General features: G+C 48.0%; 1 protein-coding gene across 1 annotated transcript; it reads right to left on the bottom strand.

Moving 5' to 3' along the window:
* Positions 1–2,034: 2,034 nt before the first annotated feature.
* Positions 2,035–12,902, bottom strand: LOC122201851 (cytochrome P450 2C44-like). Its single transcript, XM_042907814.1, is given in 7 exon segments — positions 2,035–2,076; positions 5,516–5,658; positions 5,661–5,690; positions 7,463–7,602; positions 8,940–9,054; positions 9,211–9,361; positions 12,831–12,902. Coding segments are annotated over 7 exon segments (693 nt in total).
* Between the last annotated feature and the right edge of the window lie 4,576 nt (positions 12,903–17,478).

Below are 17,478 nucleotides of genomic sequence, written 5' to 3'. Positions count from 1 at the left end.
CTGTTAAGGGTGGAGCCTGCACTTTCAGTTGGGCATCTTAATCGGCTCTGGTGGCCCCTGCACTCCAGGCACCTGAGGCTCCAGGCTCTGTCACGGAGAAGTGGGCAGCAGTAATACAACATGCACACACACACACACACACACACACACACATGCACTTAACGGGATTCATCAAGGCAGCACCTTCTCTCTAGCAGGCAGATGTGTAACTACAACATACAGGAGGCAACTTGCGGAACACCTTCCAAGGCGAGATGAGTGAATAAGAGTAACTTGTGGTTTTCAGACTTTTTGAGAATTCAGCCCATAATAGGACATACATTTTACTTCCAACCCAGTAAATCCCTATATACCCTCACACAACTGAAACAAAAAGTTCACAAAGTGAATCTTACCCTTTACTAATTGTGGTATGTTCTAATGTTTTCTTTTCTATTCTACCCCAGTTTTAAAAAATAAGTTCATCAGGCTCCTCAGAATTGATTCTGCTGCAACTTCAAAAACAGTTAGATGAATGAACTATTTAATGTCCTGGCAGTGCCTCTTCTACATTGACCTCCCACGGCACTGGATGCAGGAGTCACGGAGCAAGGCCTTACTCTCCTATGGAATGTGTTGAGATTCACAGTATGACCATTTCCTCTGAGAAGGATCCCTGTGTGAGTAACTCATCATCAATTGTGTAATGCTGAGAAGCACACTTAGCTCTTGGAACCTCATGTTCTGGATTTTTCTAAGTTGGAAAGGAGAACATACACTATACAAGGGTGCCTGGGTGGCTCAGGCAGTTCAGCATCTGACTTCGGCTCAGGTCACGACCTCAGAGCTTGTGGGTTTGAGCCTTGCAGCGGGCTTTGTGCTGACAGCTCAGAGCCTGGACCCTGCTTCACAGTCTGTGTCTCCCTCTCTCTCTGCCCCTCCCCTGCTCACACTCTGTCGCTCTCTTTCTCAAGAATAAAAAAACATTAAAAATTTTTTATAAATAAATATTTAAATATATATATATGTATGTATATATATATATATATATAAAGAATGTATACTGTACAAAATTGTGAAGACAGAAGCTGTGTACATATCACTCCTGGCATATGGAAGATGATCCACATACAGGCCCACCTTAGATATATTGTGGGTTCTGTTCCCAACCACTCAATAAAGTGAGTATCACAATAAAGTGAGTCAGATGAATTTTTTGTCTCCCAGTGCATGTAGAAGTTATGTTTACACTACACAATATTAAGCGTGCAATAGCATTATCTCAGAAAAGCAATGTACATACTTAATTGTAAAATATTTTACTGCTAAAAAATGCTAAGCATCATCTGAATGTTAATCAGGTTGTAATCTTTTCACGGGTGGAGGGTCATGCCTCAGTGTTTTTGGCTCATCAGGGTGGTGGCTGCTGAAGGTTGAGGTGGCCATGGCAATTTCTTAAAAATCAGTTAATGCTGCACTGATTAACTCTTCCTTTCCTGAATGACTTCTCTGTGGCATGTGATGCTTTTTGACAGCATTTTACCCACAGAACTTCTTTTAAAATGGGAGTCAGTCCTCTCAAGTCCTGCTGCTGCTTTATCAACTACATTGATGTTAACGTCTCGCGTACCATACTGGACTCAGTTGGACGCATTCCCCATTACTACCAACACTCAGCGGAAGAGCGGTCCAGACCGCTTTGACTTGGGCACTCCGCATGGTCCTTGGCTACTGTGGCCTGACTCACCCCTTCGTTCCCCTGAGTCTGCTCTGGCAAAGACGTGTCACTGCCACCATGTGCTGGAAGCAGCCTCTTGTCAGCTCTCTCCTGCCTTGATGAGCCTGCTGCATCTGACACTGTCCGTGGGAATGCTCCTTCCCTGGCTCTTCCAGTCTGCCCCAACTCTCCATCACCATTGCTGTGCTCCTTCATCTGCTCGCCCCTGGAGGAAACATCTCATTACCAGTGAGATCTTGGGTGGGAAGAGAGGTGTTCCTGAGTCAGTGAGGGACGCCAAAGAGGAACAGGGAAGGCAGGACAGCAGAAGGCATGGGTCATGTCCATGCCAAGTCCTGCCCTGACGAGTATTTTTGGCCCTAGAGGAGAGAGGAGTTAGGGCAGAAGCTGAGAGTCAGAACATGAGCATTGCTGCCTGGCACCTGGGCCTCGTGACCAAGGTGGACACACAGCGGAGTGGGTCAACTTCCTGCTTCAACAGCAGAGCACGGGGCTGGCATCTGGTGTGCTGTGCAGAGCTGGTGACCCGCACCAGGTATCCCTGTGTCCCCAGAGCACTGGGGAAGCAGCTCGCACTGAGGGCATTTTCACAGGGAGACAGGGCAGGGCAGCCTTCTTCAGCACGTGTGAGGCTCTGTGAGGTCTCCCAGCTCCGAGCTCGGGACAGAGACTAGCCAGTTGTCCACCAATTATGTTCGCTCTTGTTCCTTGGATTTCAGTCGGATGTTTCCCAGAGGACTTCCTTGGGGTTTGGTGTGTCCACTTACAGAGAAGGGAAAATGAATAGAAGGCACGGCTGCCAACCCCTGTGGTTCTCAATGCTGCTCTCTCATCCGCTAGCTGGATTCAAGTGAGCGTGGCGATAATGTGTTGAGACCGGACGTGGGGCAGACTCAGTCGGCATGTGAGATGGGACAGGAGAAGAGCTCTGGGCAGCATGGAGGGGTAAGAACACTCTTGTTCTTCAATAGGCTTGGCAACTGGAAAACTGTGTAACTGGGCTATCTGTTTTCACTCTCTGAGACACTTTTATTAAGCAGAAAATATGCCTGTTTCCTTCCTTGTGCTGGCCCCCGGGAGAACATGCCATGAGATGATGCCAAAGCAGTAGGTGAATATTTTTGCACATTTAACAGGAGTAACGGATGGAAGGGAGGCGTGACAAGGTTGAAGTCATACACTCATCAGGCCCATATAAGGGCATTTTCTCAGTTTGTCCTTGTAAACCACCTTATGTGAGTCAGTGCTCAGTCAGCTCACACTGTGAGTCTGCTGTGAACGAGGGTTTCCTAACTTGGCTACACAGCAGGGAGTCTGGGTCCTGGAGAAACATGGCTTCAAAGAGCACCTCTTGAGAGCAAGTGTGGGAAGAAACCCTAGCTCTTAATGTGCACTCTAGATCCTTAAAACTGGACCTTAATCTTATCCTCAACCCTATACTCTGACCCTCACCTATGACCCTAATTTAACCCCTGACCCTGAACTCAAAATCCTGCCCTGACCTTTCAACTCTGATTCTGGTTCTGGCCATATGTAAGGGCCCGGTGTCACAGCGCTGGGACAGACAGGCTACAGTGACGCCGGTGGCATCCAGGAAAGCCTGCACTTGGTTCTCAGATTCCCTGTGCAGGTAAACACACTCACGTTTACAGAAATTAGGGTTCATGTTCTCACCCTTTTGGGGGCATGTTTCCATTCTTTATGAATCTAAGACCTTCTGGTTGTGCCCCATGGAAACACAGTTCAAAATCTTATTTGAATTGAAATGAATTTATAGATTAATATGGGGAAAATGTCATCCTGGTGTTGGTTTTTCTCTACTAACATGTTCAGAATGTCTCCATTTACTTAGGTCTTCTTTGTGCCCTTCAATACCTTGTTAATTTTCTCCAAAATTGTCTTGCATAGCTTTTGTTAGATTAATTCCTAGGGATGTATTTCTTATAATTTTTGAGTACATTTTAAATGGGCCTTCTTTAAAGTGCATTTTGTGTTTGACCATTGCTGATGTACCTAGCCCATCTTTTCTGTCATATGCCTTTAGAACCATAAATTTTCTCACTAAAACATTACATCTGTTCCTAATCATAAAAAGATAAGGAATTCCACAGCATACATTTTCTTTCTAATTCTCTTCTTGCTGCCCATGCGATTTTCCTTTTATATCTTAGTGTTGTTTAAATGCAAATATGTTCCAATTTCTATAAGAATTTCTATTTTGGGGAGGCACCTGGGTGGTTCAGCCGGTTGGGCGTCCAACTTTGGCTCAGGTCACAATCTCACTGTTTGTGAATTCGAGCCCTGTGTCAGGCTCTGTGCTAACAGCTCAGAGCCTGGAGCCTGCTTTGGATTCTGTCTGTCTGTCTGTCTGTCTCTCTTTCTCTCAAAAATAAATAAGCATTAAAAAATTTGTTTAAATTTCTCGTTTTTTAGTTGATTATTTAATTTATTCCCTCAAACTCTTTTTTTCTTAATCAGTCTCTCTAGAGGTTTGCTATTTTGATAGTTTTCCCCAAAACCTAGATCTTATTTTTTTCTATCATTAGTTTCTGCTTTTGGTATTATGACCTCTTTATGCCCTTTTAGAATTTGCACTCTTACTCTTTCTCTACCTTCTAATTTAATCACTTGTTAGACTTCAGTCTTTCCTTCCTCTTTTCCAAGATTCCTTTTAGGTCTATCTCACAAGTATTTCTAGTAGGGTTTTATTTAACGACTGCTTAAAGTGCAAATTATAATGGAAATTATGAATCTCTGGAATAAAAACTGTCCTAAATATTTTTTCTCCTACCTTTCTTAAGGTATAAAGGTTTATTTTTTTACCATGATTACTAAAATGCCTTTTTTTAATTTAAAAAAATTTAGGTTTTTTCATTATTTTTGAGAGTGAGAGAGAGAGAGAGAGAGAGCGAGCGAGCGAGCATGAGTGGGAGAGGGGCAGAGAGAGAGAGGGAGACACAGACTCTGAAACAGGCTCCAGGCTCTGAGCTGTCAGCACAGAGCCCAACGCAGGGCTTGAACTCATGAACTGTGAGATCAAAACCTGAACCGAAGTCAGAGGCTTAACCAACTGAGCCACCCAGGAGCCCCCTAAAATGCCTCTTAAGGGAACAAACAGGGGTGCTTGGGTAGCTCTGTCCATTAAGTATCCGACTCTTGATTTCAGCTCAAGTCATGATCTCACGGTTCGTGGGATAGAGCCCTGCATCAGCTTCATGTGCTGATGGTGTGGAGCCTGCTTGGAATTCTCTCTCTCCCTCTCTCTCTGCCTTTCCCCTGCTCATATGCATGCACTGCTTTCTCTCTCCCTTTCTCAAAATAAATAAATAAACTTTAATATAAAAAAAAAGAAAACAAATGACTTTTTGGTAAAAATTTTACTTACCCAGAGTTAGCCAATGGGGTTAATAGACATATACTTCCCTTAAAATTAAACACTCAGGCACTTATGTGGCAGAGCCCCTCCCTAAGGAATGTGGTGAAAAACCTCAAGACAAGGGAAGGCAACCTGGCTATATGCCCGCACGTGACATCCCTCATGACTCTGTAACAAGACCGCCCATTCAGAGTGTACCTTACCATATATGGGAGGCAAAGGAGCAAAAATTGTACAAAAGGCCACACCCCGCTGCAGTCGGGGCTCAGTTTTTGGGGTATGAACTCACTGAACCCCTGCCGGCACGATGAATAAAGGTGCTTCCTGGAAAGGAAAGTCTCGGTGACCTGTCTCTTTGTGCGAGAACGCTGCTACACTTAACTGTCATAATTTAAACTTTTTAAAGGAAAAAGATGACTGACCTTACGAGTGAAACACTGTCTGAACTGGGTGTCCTGAGTCACGGCATGAGGCAGATTAGACGGGATGAGATTAATGTATCTCTGGACCTCACGCACCACGGAGTCTGTGTAGAGCATCCGGGCACTGTCGCTCATGCAGGGGAAACCACTCTGTCGATATCCTTGTGGACTCTACCTGCATGAGAAACAGTGGCACTTGTGAGCCATCCAGAAATGTCAACCCAAACTGGGCTGTTGGGGACAGAAACTGGATCCTACAAACTCGCAAAGGAAAGCATCCCTTCAGTATGTTGTGCTGTGTCTGCAGCTGTGGTTTGACCGAAATGGCCTGTAGTGCACATGTGCTGTAAGTTCTCCACACAGCGGTTCCGTTAGCGTCTGGATCTTTCCGTGTTGTTCACAAGAACTAAGAGGGCAGTTACAACCCTTCAGTCCCACACAGATCTTTGCACGATGATAATGCAGAGAAGTCTGACTCCAGAGACCATCTAAGATGTCTCCAGCAACCATTTTTCTGAACACTTACAAGAAATGGAGGGAAATGCTTGCAAAGTGCCTCTTTGTACCAGACAGCCAGCTAGAAACCTTCCTTACCCATGTCTAGGGCAGGTTTTGTTGTTGTTGTTGTTGTTGTTGTTGTTGTTGTTAATTTTTTAAAGGTTCATTTGTTTTTGAGAGAGAGGCAAAGAGAGAGGGAGACACAGAATCCAAAGCAGGCTCCAGGCTCCGAGCTGTCAGCACAGAGTCCAATGTGGGGCTCACATCCACAAACCACGAGATCATGACCTGAGCCAAAGTCGGAGGCCCAGCCGACTGAGCCATACAGGTGTCTAAGGCAGGGCTTAATGTTCCTGTTTTTTAGAGGAAACAACTACAATTCAGAGACATCGAGTTTCCGGATGGAAGCTATCTGATTGTGGAGCCAGGATTGCAACCAAGACTGTTTTACTATAACCACACACTGCTTTTTGGAACAAAACTTCCTAAGTCAATAAAGTGTTGATTACCTAAGTCTTTCAAGTGACAACTATGTCATTTCATGAACTAGCTCCACAGAACCACAGAAGTGCTGCAGATAGGCCCTCAGCTTTTGCTTGGTGTTGCTTTGTACCAAGGGGGAAGGGAACTGAACTGAGAGCACACCTGCTTGTCCTGAGCCACACAGCCAGTGTGCAACACATGTATGCGGGCTCTGTCACAAGCCTCCCTCGTGTGTGAGATTCAGAAACCAATCCCTTCCTCTTTCACTGTTCAAAAACTTACTTGTGATATTTCATCTCCGTTGTCATGAAACATCCCAGTTTATTTGTTGCCTGCTTGTGTAGGACAGTATGTGCAGGGGTCTCCAAAGACACGTCAAAGTTTGGGAACAATGATCAAAACTTATTTAAGTTATTCTTTGCTGTTAACATAGCAAGTCAGTTTCTTAAAATTTAACCTAAATCCACAATCAAGTGCACTTATAAATTTTTGGTACAATGATCTTTTTCAAATTATGTGTGATAGCAAAAAATGTAAAACAATTAAAACTCTCAAAATAATAAATAAATTATGGTACCCCTCAGTATAAAAAATTGCATGCTAATTTGAAATAATATTTTGTAAGAACACCTAATAATGTGTAAACGAGTCCATAATTTACTACTAGGTGGAAAAATAAAGTTCAGTGCTGTGAAATTCCAATTGTGTGCAACATGTGCATACACACACAGAAAGAGGGGAGGCAGGAGACCATGCAAATGGAAGTGTAAACTTTTATCTGAATGATAGGACTACTAGTGAATTTTTAAAATTTGTCTTCATCATTTTCTATACTTTCCAATTTTCATAGGATAGGCCTGTGTTAGTTACCTTGGAAATCAGGGAAAGCCAGAACATGAGAAGAACTAGCTGTGCTGAAGCACCAGGAGGGCTGTGTCCGCCCCCACCCAGGAGCGCCTCACTCACCTTCCACCTCTGGGTGCTTCCGCCGGATTGGCAAGGCCAGCCACAGTGTGCTGCTGACCGTCTCCGGGCCAGCACTGAACAGGTTAGAGCCAACAGCTGCTAGGTTCTCAACATTAAATTCAGAATATGGGTTGGTTTCCCTGTAGATAATGGAGTAATCAGTTACATGATTTCATCATAAGTCCTCTATTAGACACACACAGATATGGGTTAGAAAGGATAATAAGTCCTTAGGAGGTGGAATGTTTATGGCGTATATGAATGGTTATTTTATGCCTTATTTTTTGCCTAATTTGTAATCAGCAAAGAGGTTAATAGTTGTAGCATCTTGCATAGTGGAAAATATACTTTAAGATGTTGTGCTTTGGACGTGGTCTTGAAGAAAAGGTAAAAACAGGGCCCACTTGTGCATAAACACACACACACACACACACACACACACACACACGTGTTAGCATACATGGGCTTAATGTCCCACCAGGCCCTTATTCATTGTCCCCTGGTGGGCTCTGTCCAGGGATTAGAGACAGGTGACCTGTGCTCCCAAAGTAGCAATGGTTCCAACCGTCACCCTGAATACCAGCCACTTTACTTGCAGTTCTGTGATGGTCCATGGGCTCCTGGGGGGCAGGAGGGATGGTCTCAGTCAGGTCACTTTGCCTAGCAAGTGCTGAGTAAACACTGAACCATCAGGCAGTTAATGAGGGAAAGGTACGCACTCCACATGTCAGCCCAGTGGTGGGGAAACACACCATGGAGGCCTGGGGTCTTCCAGACAGGGGGCGTCAGACCTGGACCTGTGTGCATGGAGCCCAGGCAACATCTATGCTCTGAGGGCCACGCAGCCGCCCATGGAGCACGGGGGGGTCTGCCACACGCACCTCCTCCAAAATGTTGAGGAAGCGGTCGACGTAGTCCCAGGGCCGCTCAGACTCCAGAGTCCCTTGATGCTGTACTACTCTCTCCAAAATGAAATTTCTTATATTCTGAGTGTTTTAAAAATAGTCTGGTGTCTCCCAGGAAGATAGTGACTGAGCAATGGCCACAAATTGTAGGGAAAAGCCACACCCTTCCTTCCACCTCCAGGACTCAAAAGCGAAGACAGGTTGTAAGGCGTTGAAGCATCTCTGTTAAGGGGGACCCTACCCTCTGCAGCCCCTTCCCATTTCTGGCTGCAGGACCCCGAGTGGGCTGCAGCCTCTGTCGGCACGTCAGAAGAGACGTGTTGGCAGAGGGCAGCCTGACTGCCTCTCCAACGGGCTGTCAGCCGTGTTACGTAAGTGGCCCTATCACTTTTCCACAGCTGCCCTCCACCATCTCAGGTGCACCCTGGGCCGCTGCTTCCCTGTTGCCCACGGTAGGACTCTGCACGCGGGCTCACCCCTGGCACCAGTGGCAGGTAATCCAACAAGCAGAGACAACTGGCTTTACCTGGGCCCAGAAAGAGCTTAATATGGAAACGTTTTCATTCAACAACCCAATCCGATTCAGGAACTCCTCGTCTTGATAGCTGACGTGCTCCTTAAAGAGGATGAAGCAGATCGTGTTGCAGGGAGAGCCAGCCAGGATGCAGGCAGGGTCCATGGGCTCAGCTGGTAGGAGGGACGATTACAAAACTCAAGGAAAACTTTCATGAGTGGTCTCCACTTTCCAAATAAAAATGAGGGAAGATGGTTCCAGCAGGGTGGTGCCGGGGCTCAAGGAAGCATAGGGAGGTAACCCTAACTTCCCACCAGATGCAAACCCACCCTCTGTCTGTGTGAGGACCCGCACCAGGTGCTGGGCTTCCTCCCGGACACGGCCCTCGATGCTCCTCCTCCCCGTCCCAAAGTTCCACAGGGTCATGAGAGGAAAACGACACATTTGCTTCCACCGCTTTGCCATGGCTGGACGCAAGTCCTGAGGGAGAAACCAAGGACAGGAGTCTGGTCACCAGAGGGCAGGCAGAGGGGCCCTGGCACGTGATGGGCACATGATAGTACGGGGACTTCCTTGAGAACTGCTTTCAGAGGATCAGAACGTCAGGAACTTTTCCCCTTCTACAGACAAGCAGCAGCATCTACCTGGGGCTAATGTTAGAAAGTCGATTTTCAAAAGTCCATTGACTATCAGTTCTTCCCTGGAGGGAGCTCATCTGAAGGACTTCACCTTCAGACACAGCCCAGTTTGGCTCCTGCCCCAACCTGATGGGCTGCTTCTCTCCCTGTGTCCTACACAAAAGCCTCACCAGGAGACATCTCACTTCCGGCCGCACAGATCAGACATGAGTCCCACCAACTTCACCACAGGCTTGCCAAAAAACACCTGCATAAGAGCAGGTGAGCTCACGCCAGCTACCCATATCCATTAACGGGGAAACAAAGATATTTCCGATAACTTGAAGTGTTCAGATTAATGTCTCCAGACTGATTCGACAGGATCTTGGCACCACAAGCAAAATAATAAGCAGAGATAAAAGAAGCAATCGGGACAGAAGAGTTGGTAAGAGTTAAAAATTGATGTCGCGTCTTCTCACAGTGACGGGCTAGGTGATTCTGATCAATCTGTTCTGCTGAGATGCTGCATAAATGTACATATGGTTCATGAGAACCAGAGCCAAGAAGGGAACAAGGAACTTGGGCTTGCTTTCCCACAGAAGCACAGGTGAGTCACAAAACCCCAGCAGAGCTACTAAACACTGGGAAGGTCCCAGAAGCAAGAGTCAAGCCTGCCAAGGAGGGCATCTGCAGTAAAGGACTGGGGCTGCATCCAGCACTGAGGGTCTGCTGGAGACGGACCAGCCCAGCGGGGTTGGCAGCCCAGCTTCTGACCAGCTGCCAGTGAGGCCCTAGAACACTGGTGGTGCTCTTCCTCACCTGCCCCAAGGAAGCAGGAAATCCTCTCGGTGGGAAGGCTCTGTTGTTAAAACCTGAAACTACCGCCACAAGTTTTTGCATAAAGTGTCTGGAACCTAATACAACATTAGTAACAACCTAGAGAGCACAGGTCACAGAAATCAGCTGCCTGGGGCTCCATCCAGTGGCAACATCAAGGACATTACAACTGCTGAACAGGTCAGACTTAAAAACATGAAGAGTTTGTCAGAGATCTGAAAACTAATCAAAGAACCACATCAAGCTTTTCAAATTGAAAAACAGAATAACTGAAGTGAAACACTCAGTGTTTACACACAACCAAAGACAGGACTTGTGAGCTGACAGCCTAGAAGAAGTCTAGGCCGAACAGCAGAAGTTGAAGGATTCGAAATCCCGAAAGAATTTAAGGAAGTATTCGGATAACATGTATGATCTGAGGGTAGCAGGGAAAGAATATCATGGAGGAAATGCTTGGCTGAATGATGGCACAACTTTCTCAAACCAACACTTACTCTTTAAAATGCAGAAACAGGATAAATACACACAAAACCAAATTTAGTCACCTCTGAATAAAATTGATGATGATAAAAAGAAATAACCCTACAAGCAGCCAGGGGTGGGGGTGGGGGCGAAATACACATCACCCTCAAAAGGATGACACTATGAACTGTAATTTTGCAACAGATAGACACGAAGAATGACACGAAGAATGACATCTTTAAAGGACAATCACCACTGACCGAGATTTCTGTATCATTTGAAACAATTTTCAAAAATGAAGAAGAATGTGGGGCGCCTGGAGGGTGCAGTCGGTTAGGTGTCTGACTTCAGTTCAGGTCATGATCTCGCAGTTGGTGGGTTTGAGCCCCGCGTCAGGCTCTGTGCTGACAGCTCAGAGCCTGGAGCCTGCTTTGGATTCTGTGTCTCCCTCTCTCTCTGTCCCTCCCCCGCTCTTGTTCTGTCTCTCTCTCTCTGTCGAAAAAATAAATAAACATTTTTAAAAAATGAAGAAGAATTTAAGGCATGTTGAGGCCACTGTAATCTGAAAGAATTTGTCAAGAGAAGACTGCATTAAATAAATATTAAAGGACATATTTTGGGCAGAGGTAATATGATTCCAACAGTCACAGGGCCCCTAATCTTCATTGTTTGGATACAGACATAGGGATAATATGACTTATCACAACTTGTGTATTTTCTGCCTTAGTAGATAGTGCTTAATCAACACAGGAGATGCGCTCAGGTGTGTCCCTGGTAGCATCATCCGTCATGACCCCAAACTGAAAACAGCCCAGATGTCCACCATCAGCAGAAAAGGTAAATGATACCCAAACAGTGGAGTGCTACACAGGAACAGAAATGGACGAGTGCGTCAAGCACAACGTGGATGCAGCCAGAAGCACACTTTTGAAGGGCAGAGACCATGTCCTACAGAGAACCTGCTGTATGATGCCACGTCTCCATAGTTCAAAACCAGGAAAATAACACGCTGCCATTAGATATCAGAACATGTGGTACCTCTGGGGAAAGGCAGAGAGAAATGATCGCAGAGAGGGCAAGAGAGGGCTTACGCAGTGCTGAGGTTCTTGTTCCTTGATCCGAGTGGTGGTTGCACATGTGCGTTTGCTGTGTAGTCCCCCCCTGAACTGTACATTTGTGACTTCATACTAACGCCACAAAAGGTCATATCAACTGTTGTGCAAAGTGGTTCAAGGGTTCCCTGAGCAATCGAGACGGGGCTTAAGACTGAGCCGGTGACCTGAGAGAGGTCAAGGAAATCTCTCCTATTATAGAAACAGAGACAGCAGTGGGACAGAATGGACACCAAGGCCCCCGACCTAGGACACAAAATGCAGCAGCTGGATGTCCAGTTCAAGTCTTCTACTCACAAGCCACCCGATGGCTATGAGGGCAAAGGGAGGACACTCCTCGGGGTATGGGGACTCAGAAAATACCCACACTCCCCCTTGCTCACTCCAAGGTGGTGCTCCCATGAAACACAAAAGGAGTGCGCTCCCCCCTCCTCTTGTGCACTGCAGGGCTTCTCGAGAAATGAACACTTTGGCCCAAGAAAACCCAGCAGTACCTACCGTCCATCAGCACAGCAACTCTGCAAGAAAGTAGACATTTTAGCCCTTCTAAAAACGAAGACCTGTCGCTCGGAGAGTCTGAGTAACTTGCACAAATCACCCATGTGACACTCTTCCACCCTACAACCCCCTTCTCCTCAAAAAGCCACCTATTCTGGACCAAGACATGGAGGAGAACAGAGGGAGAGAAAAAGCAGGCAGGTTTGGGTGCTGTAGGGGGGTGGGGGCAAGGCCGTGATGGAGTAAGTGAGGTCCCTGCCACACCCCCAGCTCTCCAGCCCCAGGAAGGCCTGTGAACCACAGAAATGGGCACATGTGAGGCCCGAAGGGAAGCAGGCTGGCCAGTGCTCTGGAGGGAGACATACCACAGCCTCTGAGGGCAGCATCCAGGATGGGGAACCTCCCTCTGCCTCCGAAGCTGACCGCCTGACTGCACAGGGCATCCTTCAGGGCCTGGTGTCCATGTAGCACAACAATGGGATGCAGCGAGTACATGGGGCCATATTACTCAACCAGGTGGGGAGAGTGGCACGGGGCACCTGAGCCCCTGTCCTGGGTTCCAGAGGCACAGGAACAGTAGAGGTGAAGACAGTCCCTCTCAGCAGCCCCAACGCCTGGCCAGCTCCCTCCCCTTCAATGTGTCCCAGCCAAGACTCGGGGCTACAGATTGGGGGCCACACCCGCCTGGGGTGGGGGACAGGACACACCAGTGAGGAGGGGCAGCAAGCTGGGAGGTGATCTGGTCCTTGAGAGCAGGTCGCTGGGGAGGGTCTCCTTGGGAAGGCAGCATTTGAACACCAAGAAAGGAGGGGATGCAGGCAAGGGGGATATCTGTGGGAGCAGTCCCTGCAGAGGGACCCTCAAAGCCCTGAGAACTGAGAGTGCCCAGGTTGGGAAGGGGTGAGGAGGCCAGTGGCCACCATGGGCAGCCAAGGGCAGGAGGGCATGAGAAGCGGGGTGGAGGGTGAGAGGGCAGGTCCCGTGAGGTCTCCTCTGTATGTCAGACAGGGGAGCTGGCTGCTGAGGGAGTGGACCTCCTAGGGTCTCCCTGTGTGGAGCATGGACAGAGTGGAAGGAGGGGCATCTGTGGGCAGGAAGCTGGTGGATTCATCAAGATACCGAGAGAAGGCTGGATTCCCAGTGTCTTCTCAAGGTAGAGTGAGGGGTTTGCTGGTGGCTGGGACATGGTGGGAGAGGGTGGTTGGGATGATTCTTGGCCTCTGGTTGGAGCAGCTATGGGAACACATCTAGCCCTTCTTGACACAGGGAAGCTGGGAGAGGTGGTGGGAGCAGAGGCACAGCTTTGCGCACATGAGTGCAAAGTGCCCATGAGCTTGCAAGTGCTGTGGAGTCCTGGGCTGCTGGCCTGGGAGCTGCAGAACATTCTCTCTGATGGCCGTGTTTCTCAGAGAAATAGGAGTGAGCATGTCATGGGAGTTGGAGGGGATATTGTTGGAGATTTGAAAAAATAGGAGCAGGCAGGAAAGAGTCCTCTAGGAGAGTGGGAGAAGGGCAGGAGGGGACATCCTGGGGCTGCAGATGGCACGAAGGGGCCCAAGAGGTCAGGGACCAGGGAGTAGGGCCACCTGTGTCCTCAAAGCATGGCCCTGCAGAGGCACAGACTCTGGGCAGGGAGAGAGGGGAGCAGACCTGATGCCAGGGAAAGAAGCACATGACTGGAATCCCGGCCACGCTGGGACAAGAAGGTGCCCAGGTGGGTGGCAGAGAGTGGAGACACTCCGCTGGGCACCACTGAATGCCCACAGTCAGTCTCTTCATGACCAGAGCCAGGGGACTCCATGAGGGCCCTGCATAAGCTTCTAGACCACAAGGCAGTCTAGGACACATCCACCCACCTCCCCCTCCCTCACTCAGGTCAAAATCCACCCCTGTCTGAGGACCCTGATCACCCTTCCTGAGTAGATGCCCTTGATCTTTGTGTCTGAGTCTACAGGCACTGGACTGACAAAGGACAGGGATATAGCAGGTCTCAGCGGAGCTGACCTTGAGATCTCACAGGTGCAGCCAGAAAGCTGGATAGGTGGTGGGCACTTTGGGTCATGACAATGTGGTGCACTTTTAGCAATGACCACACCGTGCCATGGACATACTCCTCACTCCACAGCTGCCCCATATTTTAAGGTCACATGTCAGTCAGAATCAAAGCTGTCAGGGCCCTCTCATGTGAGAGACCATTAAAGAGGGCTTAGAGAGCCAGGTGAATGACTTAAGACACCACCACTAGTTAAGAGTGGAGCCAGTTTGGAGGGGCCACCCTTCGTGGTCTTTTCAAGAGGATCAAATAAACAAAAAGTAGGATACTCTAGCACAACTGAAAGAGACAAAAACGTCCCCAACACTAGCTGAGAAATCTCAGCCCAGTACCTGTAGCAACCCAGAGTACAGCTGGCCATACCTCAGGGGTCTTACCCTGGATAGAGAGGTGGCATGTCCCACAGTTTCACCTGCAGGATATTCCCAATCATGGGAAGGGGACGAGGGCCAGGTGGGAGCAAAAGCCTGTGAGTGCCTCGTCTTCTCCACACAGAGTCGAACATCAGGAAAGCCGCACAAGCCACCAGGAGGGTGGGCAGACCCAACAGAGCCATGTCACTCCCCTGTGTGGGCTGTGGAGCTGGCACTCAGAACGTCAGCCACTGTTGGCATCTGCTGTTGAAGACGGTTGGTTGTGATTGCAGATCAAGCGTACAGGAGACCCACATGCTCCCTCACCACGTTTAGAAATGTAATGGGTTTGGCATCCTTAAAGCCACTTTACTCAGACTCTACACCGTCCCCAACGGGGTTCATCTTTGTCCCTTTTTTGTCCCCCCCCACACACACACACCTAATCCACAAGGGAAAATCTGGGTGTCTCTTGGTGGCCACAGACTGAGTCCTGCTCTAGCTCACACAGCGCTGGCAGGTGGAAGAGGGTCTTTAACTGGATCCCCTGACTCCCTCTTCTTCCCAACCACATCCCACTCTATCTCCTCCATCTTGGGCATCGGTGGTTCCTCCACCTGCAGCACCTTCTTCTCCCTTCCCACTGGGCCCCTGCACCAGCCTGTTCAATCCATTTAAGACACAGCTGTCAGAATCTCTTTTTTTTTTTTTTTTTAATTTTTTTCAGAATCTCTTTTAAAGGCACAGATCAGGCCAGGTCATTCCCCTGCTGAAAAACCCTGTTGGAGATCTGAAGACACAGGAGCAGGCAGGAAAGAGCCCCCTCAGAGATTGGAAGAGGGCAGAGGGTAAAATCCAAAACCCTTAGAAAGACTTCCAAGACCCTCCTAGCCTGCCCTACGGGGCCTCCCAGCTCTCAGCTACAAGGACAGCACGTGTGATATAGCCTCAAGGGCATCTCCCCCTGCCCTTCCCCCTGCTTGCAATGCCCTTCCCACCTCTTCTGTACACTCACCTGCACCATCAGCTCCCAGCCTCTCCTGCACTCTCACCACACTGACCTTTCCTTCTGTCATGTCGCAAGTGGAGATTGTACATTAACTTTGACAGGTCACTGTGTTTGGACAGAGACCGTGGAGTTCAGGACAATGGGCTGGTGTTCACTTCACTTTGGCCCCAGGATGGGGTCCAGCTTCTTCCTGCCTCCCGCTGGACAGACGCAGCACACTTTACAACCCCCTGCATCCTCTGTCTTAGGACCTCTCACCCTTCCCTAACCTCTTCCTGCTTCCATCCCATGGCAGGCTGCTTCCTCATTTTAACTGGCATCTATTTGGTTATCAACAAGATTGCACGAGATTAGTATTTTTAGGTTAATGGTCCATTTGTAATGTTTGAACTGTCATTTGCCCATTTTTCTAATGGGGTATTTACCTTACTGACTTTTCAAGATCTTCATGATGTAGTCAGTTTTCAAAACAGCAACAACATCTTCATCTACCCAAACAATAAACACGTTTACTTACTGGGAATATCCCCCAAGCATATATCAGTTTGTCAGATTTGATGTCAGGATAGTTAAGACAACGTTTTACATGAAAAATAATTGCCATTTACTCACTTATGGCATTATAAATTAAAGTTTGTTTTTTTAAGCTAAATCCTCATTTTAAGTGTGGGAACGATGCAAAGGTATGTGAGGAAAGTTACTACCTCTCCTCCGAACTCACCCTTGCAAACTCCCCGGTGTCAGCAGCCAGACACACATTGCGCCTGTTGGCTGCACATACAGAAACACAGATGTGGGCGGGGGGTGGGGGGGATCCAGTGCCACTGGACTATACAAAACAGGGCCCTGCTATACCACTAGCCTACTTGATTTTTATTCCCTCACCAATATTTCTTGGGCATCCTCCTAGAAATCAGTAGACGTAGATTCTGGTCATTCCTTTCTTTTTTTTTTTTTTTAATGTTTTATTTATTTTTGAGACAGAGAGAGACAGAGCATGAATGGGGGAGGGTCAGAGAGAGAGGGAGACACAGAATTCGAAGCAGGCTCCAGGCTCTGAGCTGTCAGCACAGAGCCCGACGCAGGGCTCGAACTCACGGACCAGGAGATCATGACCTGAGCCGAAGTCGGACGCTTAACCGACTGAGCCACCCAGGTGCCCCATTCCTTTCTTTTTAAGAGAGAGAGAAAGACAGACAGAGAGAGAGAATGCATGAGCGGGGAAAGGGGCACAGGGAGAGAGAGAAAGAATCCTAAGCAGGCTCCATGCTCAGTGTGGGGCCAGACGTGGGGCTTGATCCCATGACTCTGGGATCATGACCTGAGCCCAAATCAAGAGTCAGACGCTGAACCAACTGAGCCACCTAGGCACCCCAATTCTGGTCATACCTTTTAAATGCTGCATAATATTCCAAGATGTGATACATGATAATATAAAGGAAATTCTCAACTTTAACAGCCCCCGCTGTTGACCACTGACACACACAGACAACGAATGATGCTGAGTCTGGGTTGGCAGGAACTGGCTCCCGTCAGACAGCATGCATTATGGGATAATATCAGGGGTTGTCCTGAAGCCCCCCTCTTTTTACTGAAGTGTTGTCCACCTCTGGAGTCCAAGTGAGGATGGTATCTGAAATGCTTTCAAAATAATAG

This window comes from Panthera leo, chromosome D2, assembly GCF_018350215.1.
Source record: "Panthera leo isolate Ple1 chromosome D2, P.leo_Ple1_pat1.1, whole genome shotgun sequence".
NCBI lineage: Eukaryota > Metazoa > Chordata > Mammalia > Carnivora > Felidae > Panthera > Panthera leo.
Note: the sequence above shows the minus strand (reverse complement) of the source record. Positions and strands in the feature narration are given on the sequence as shown.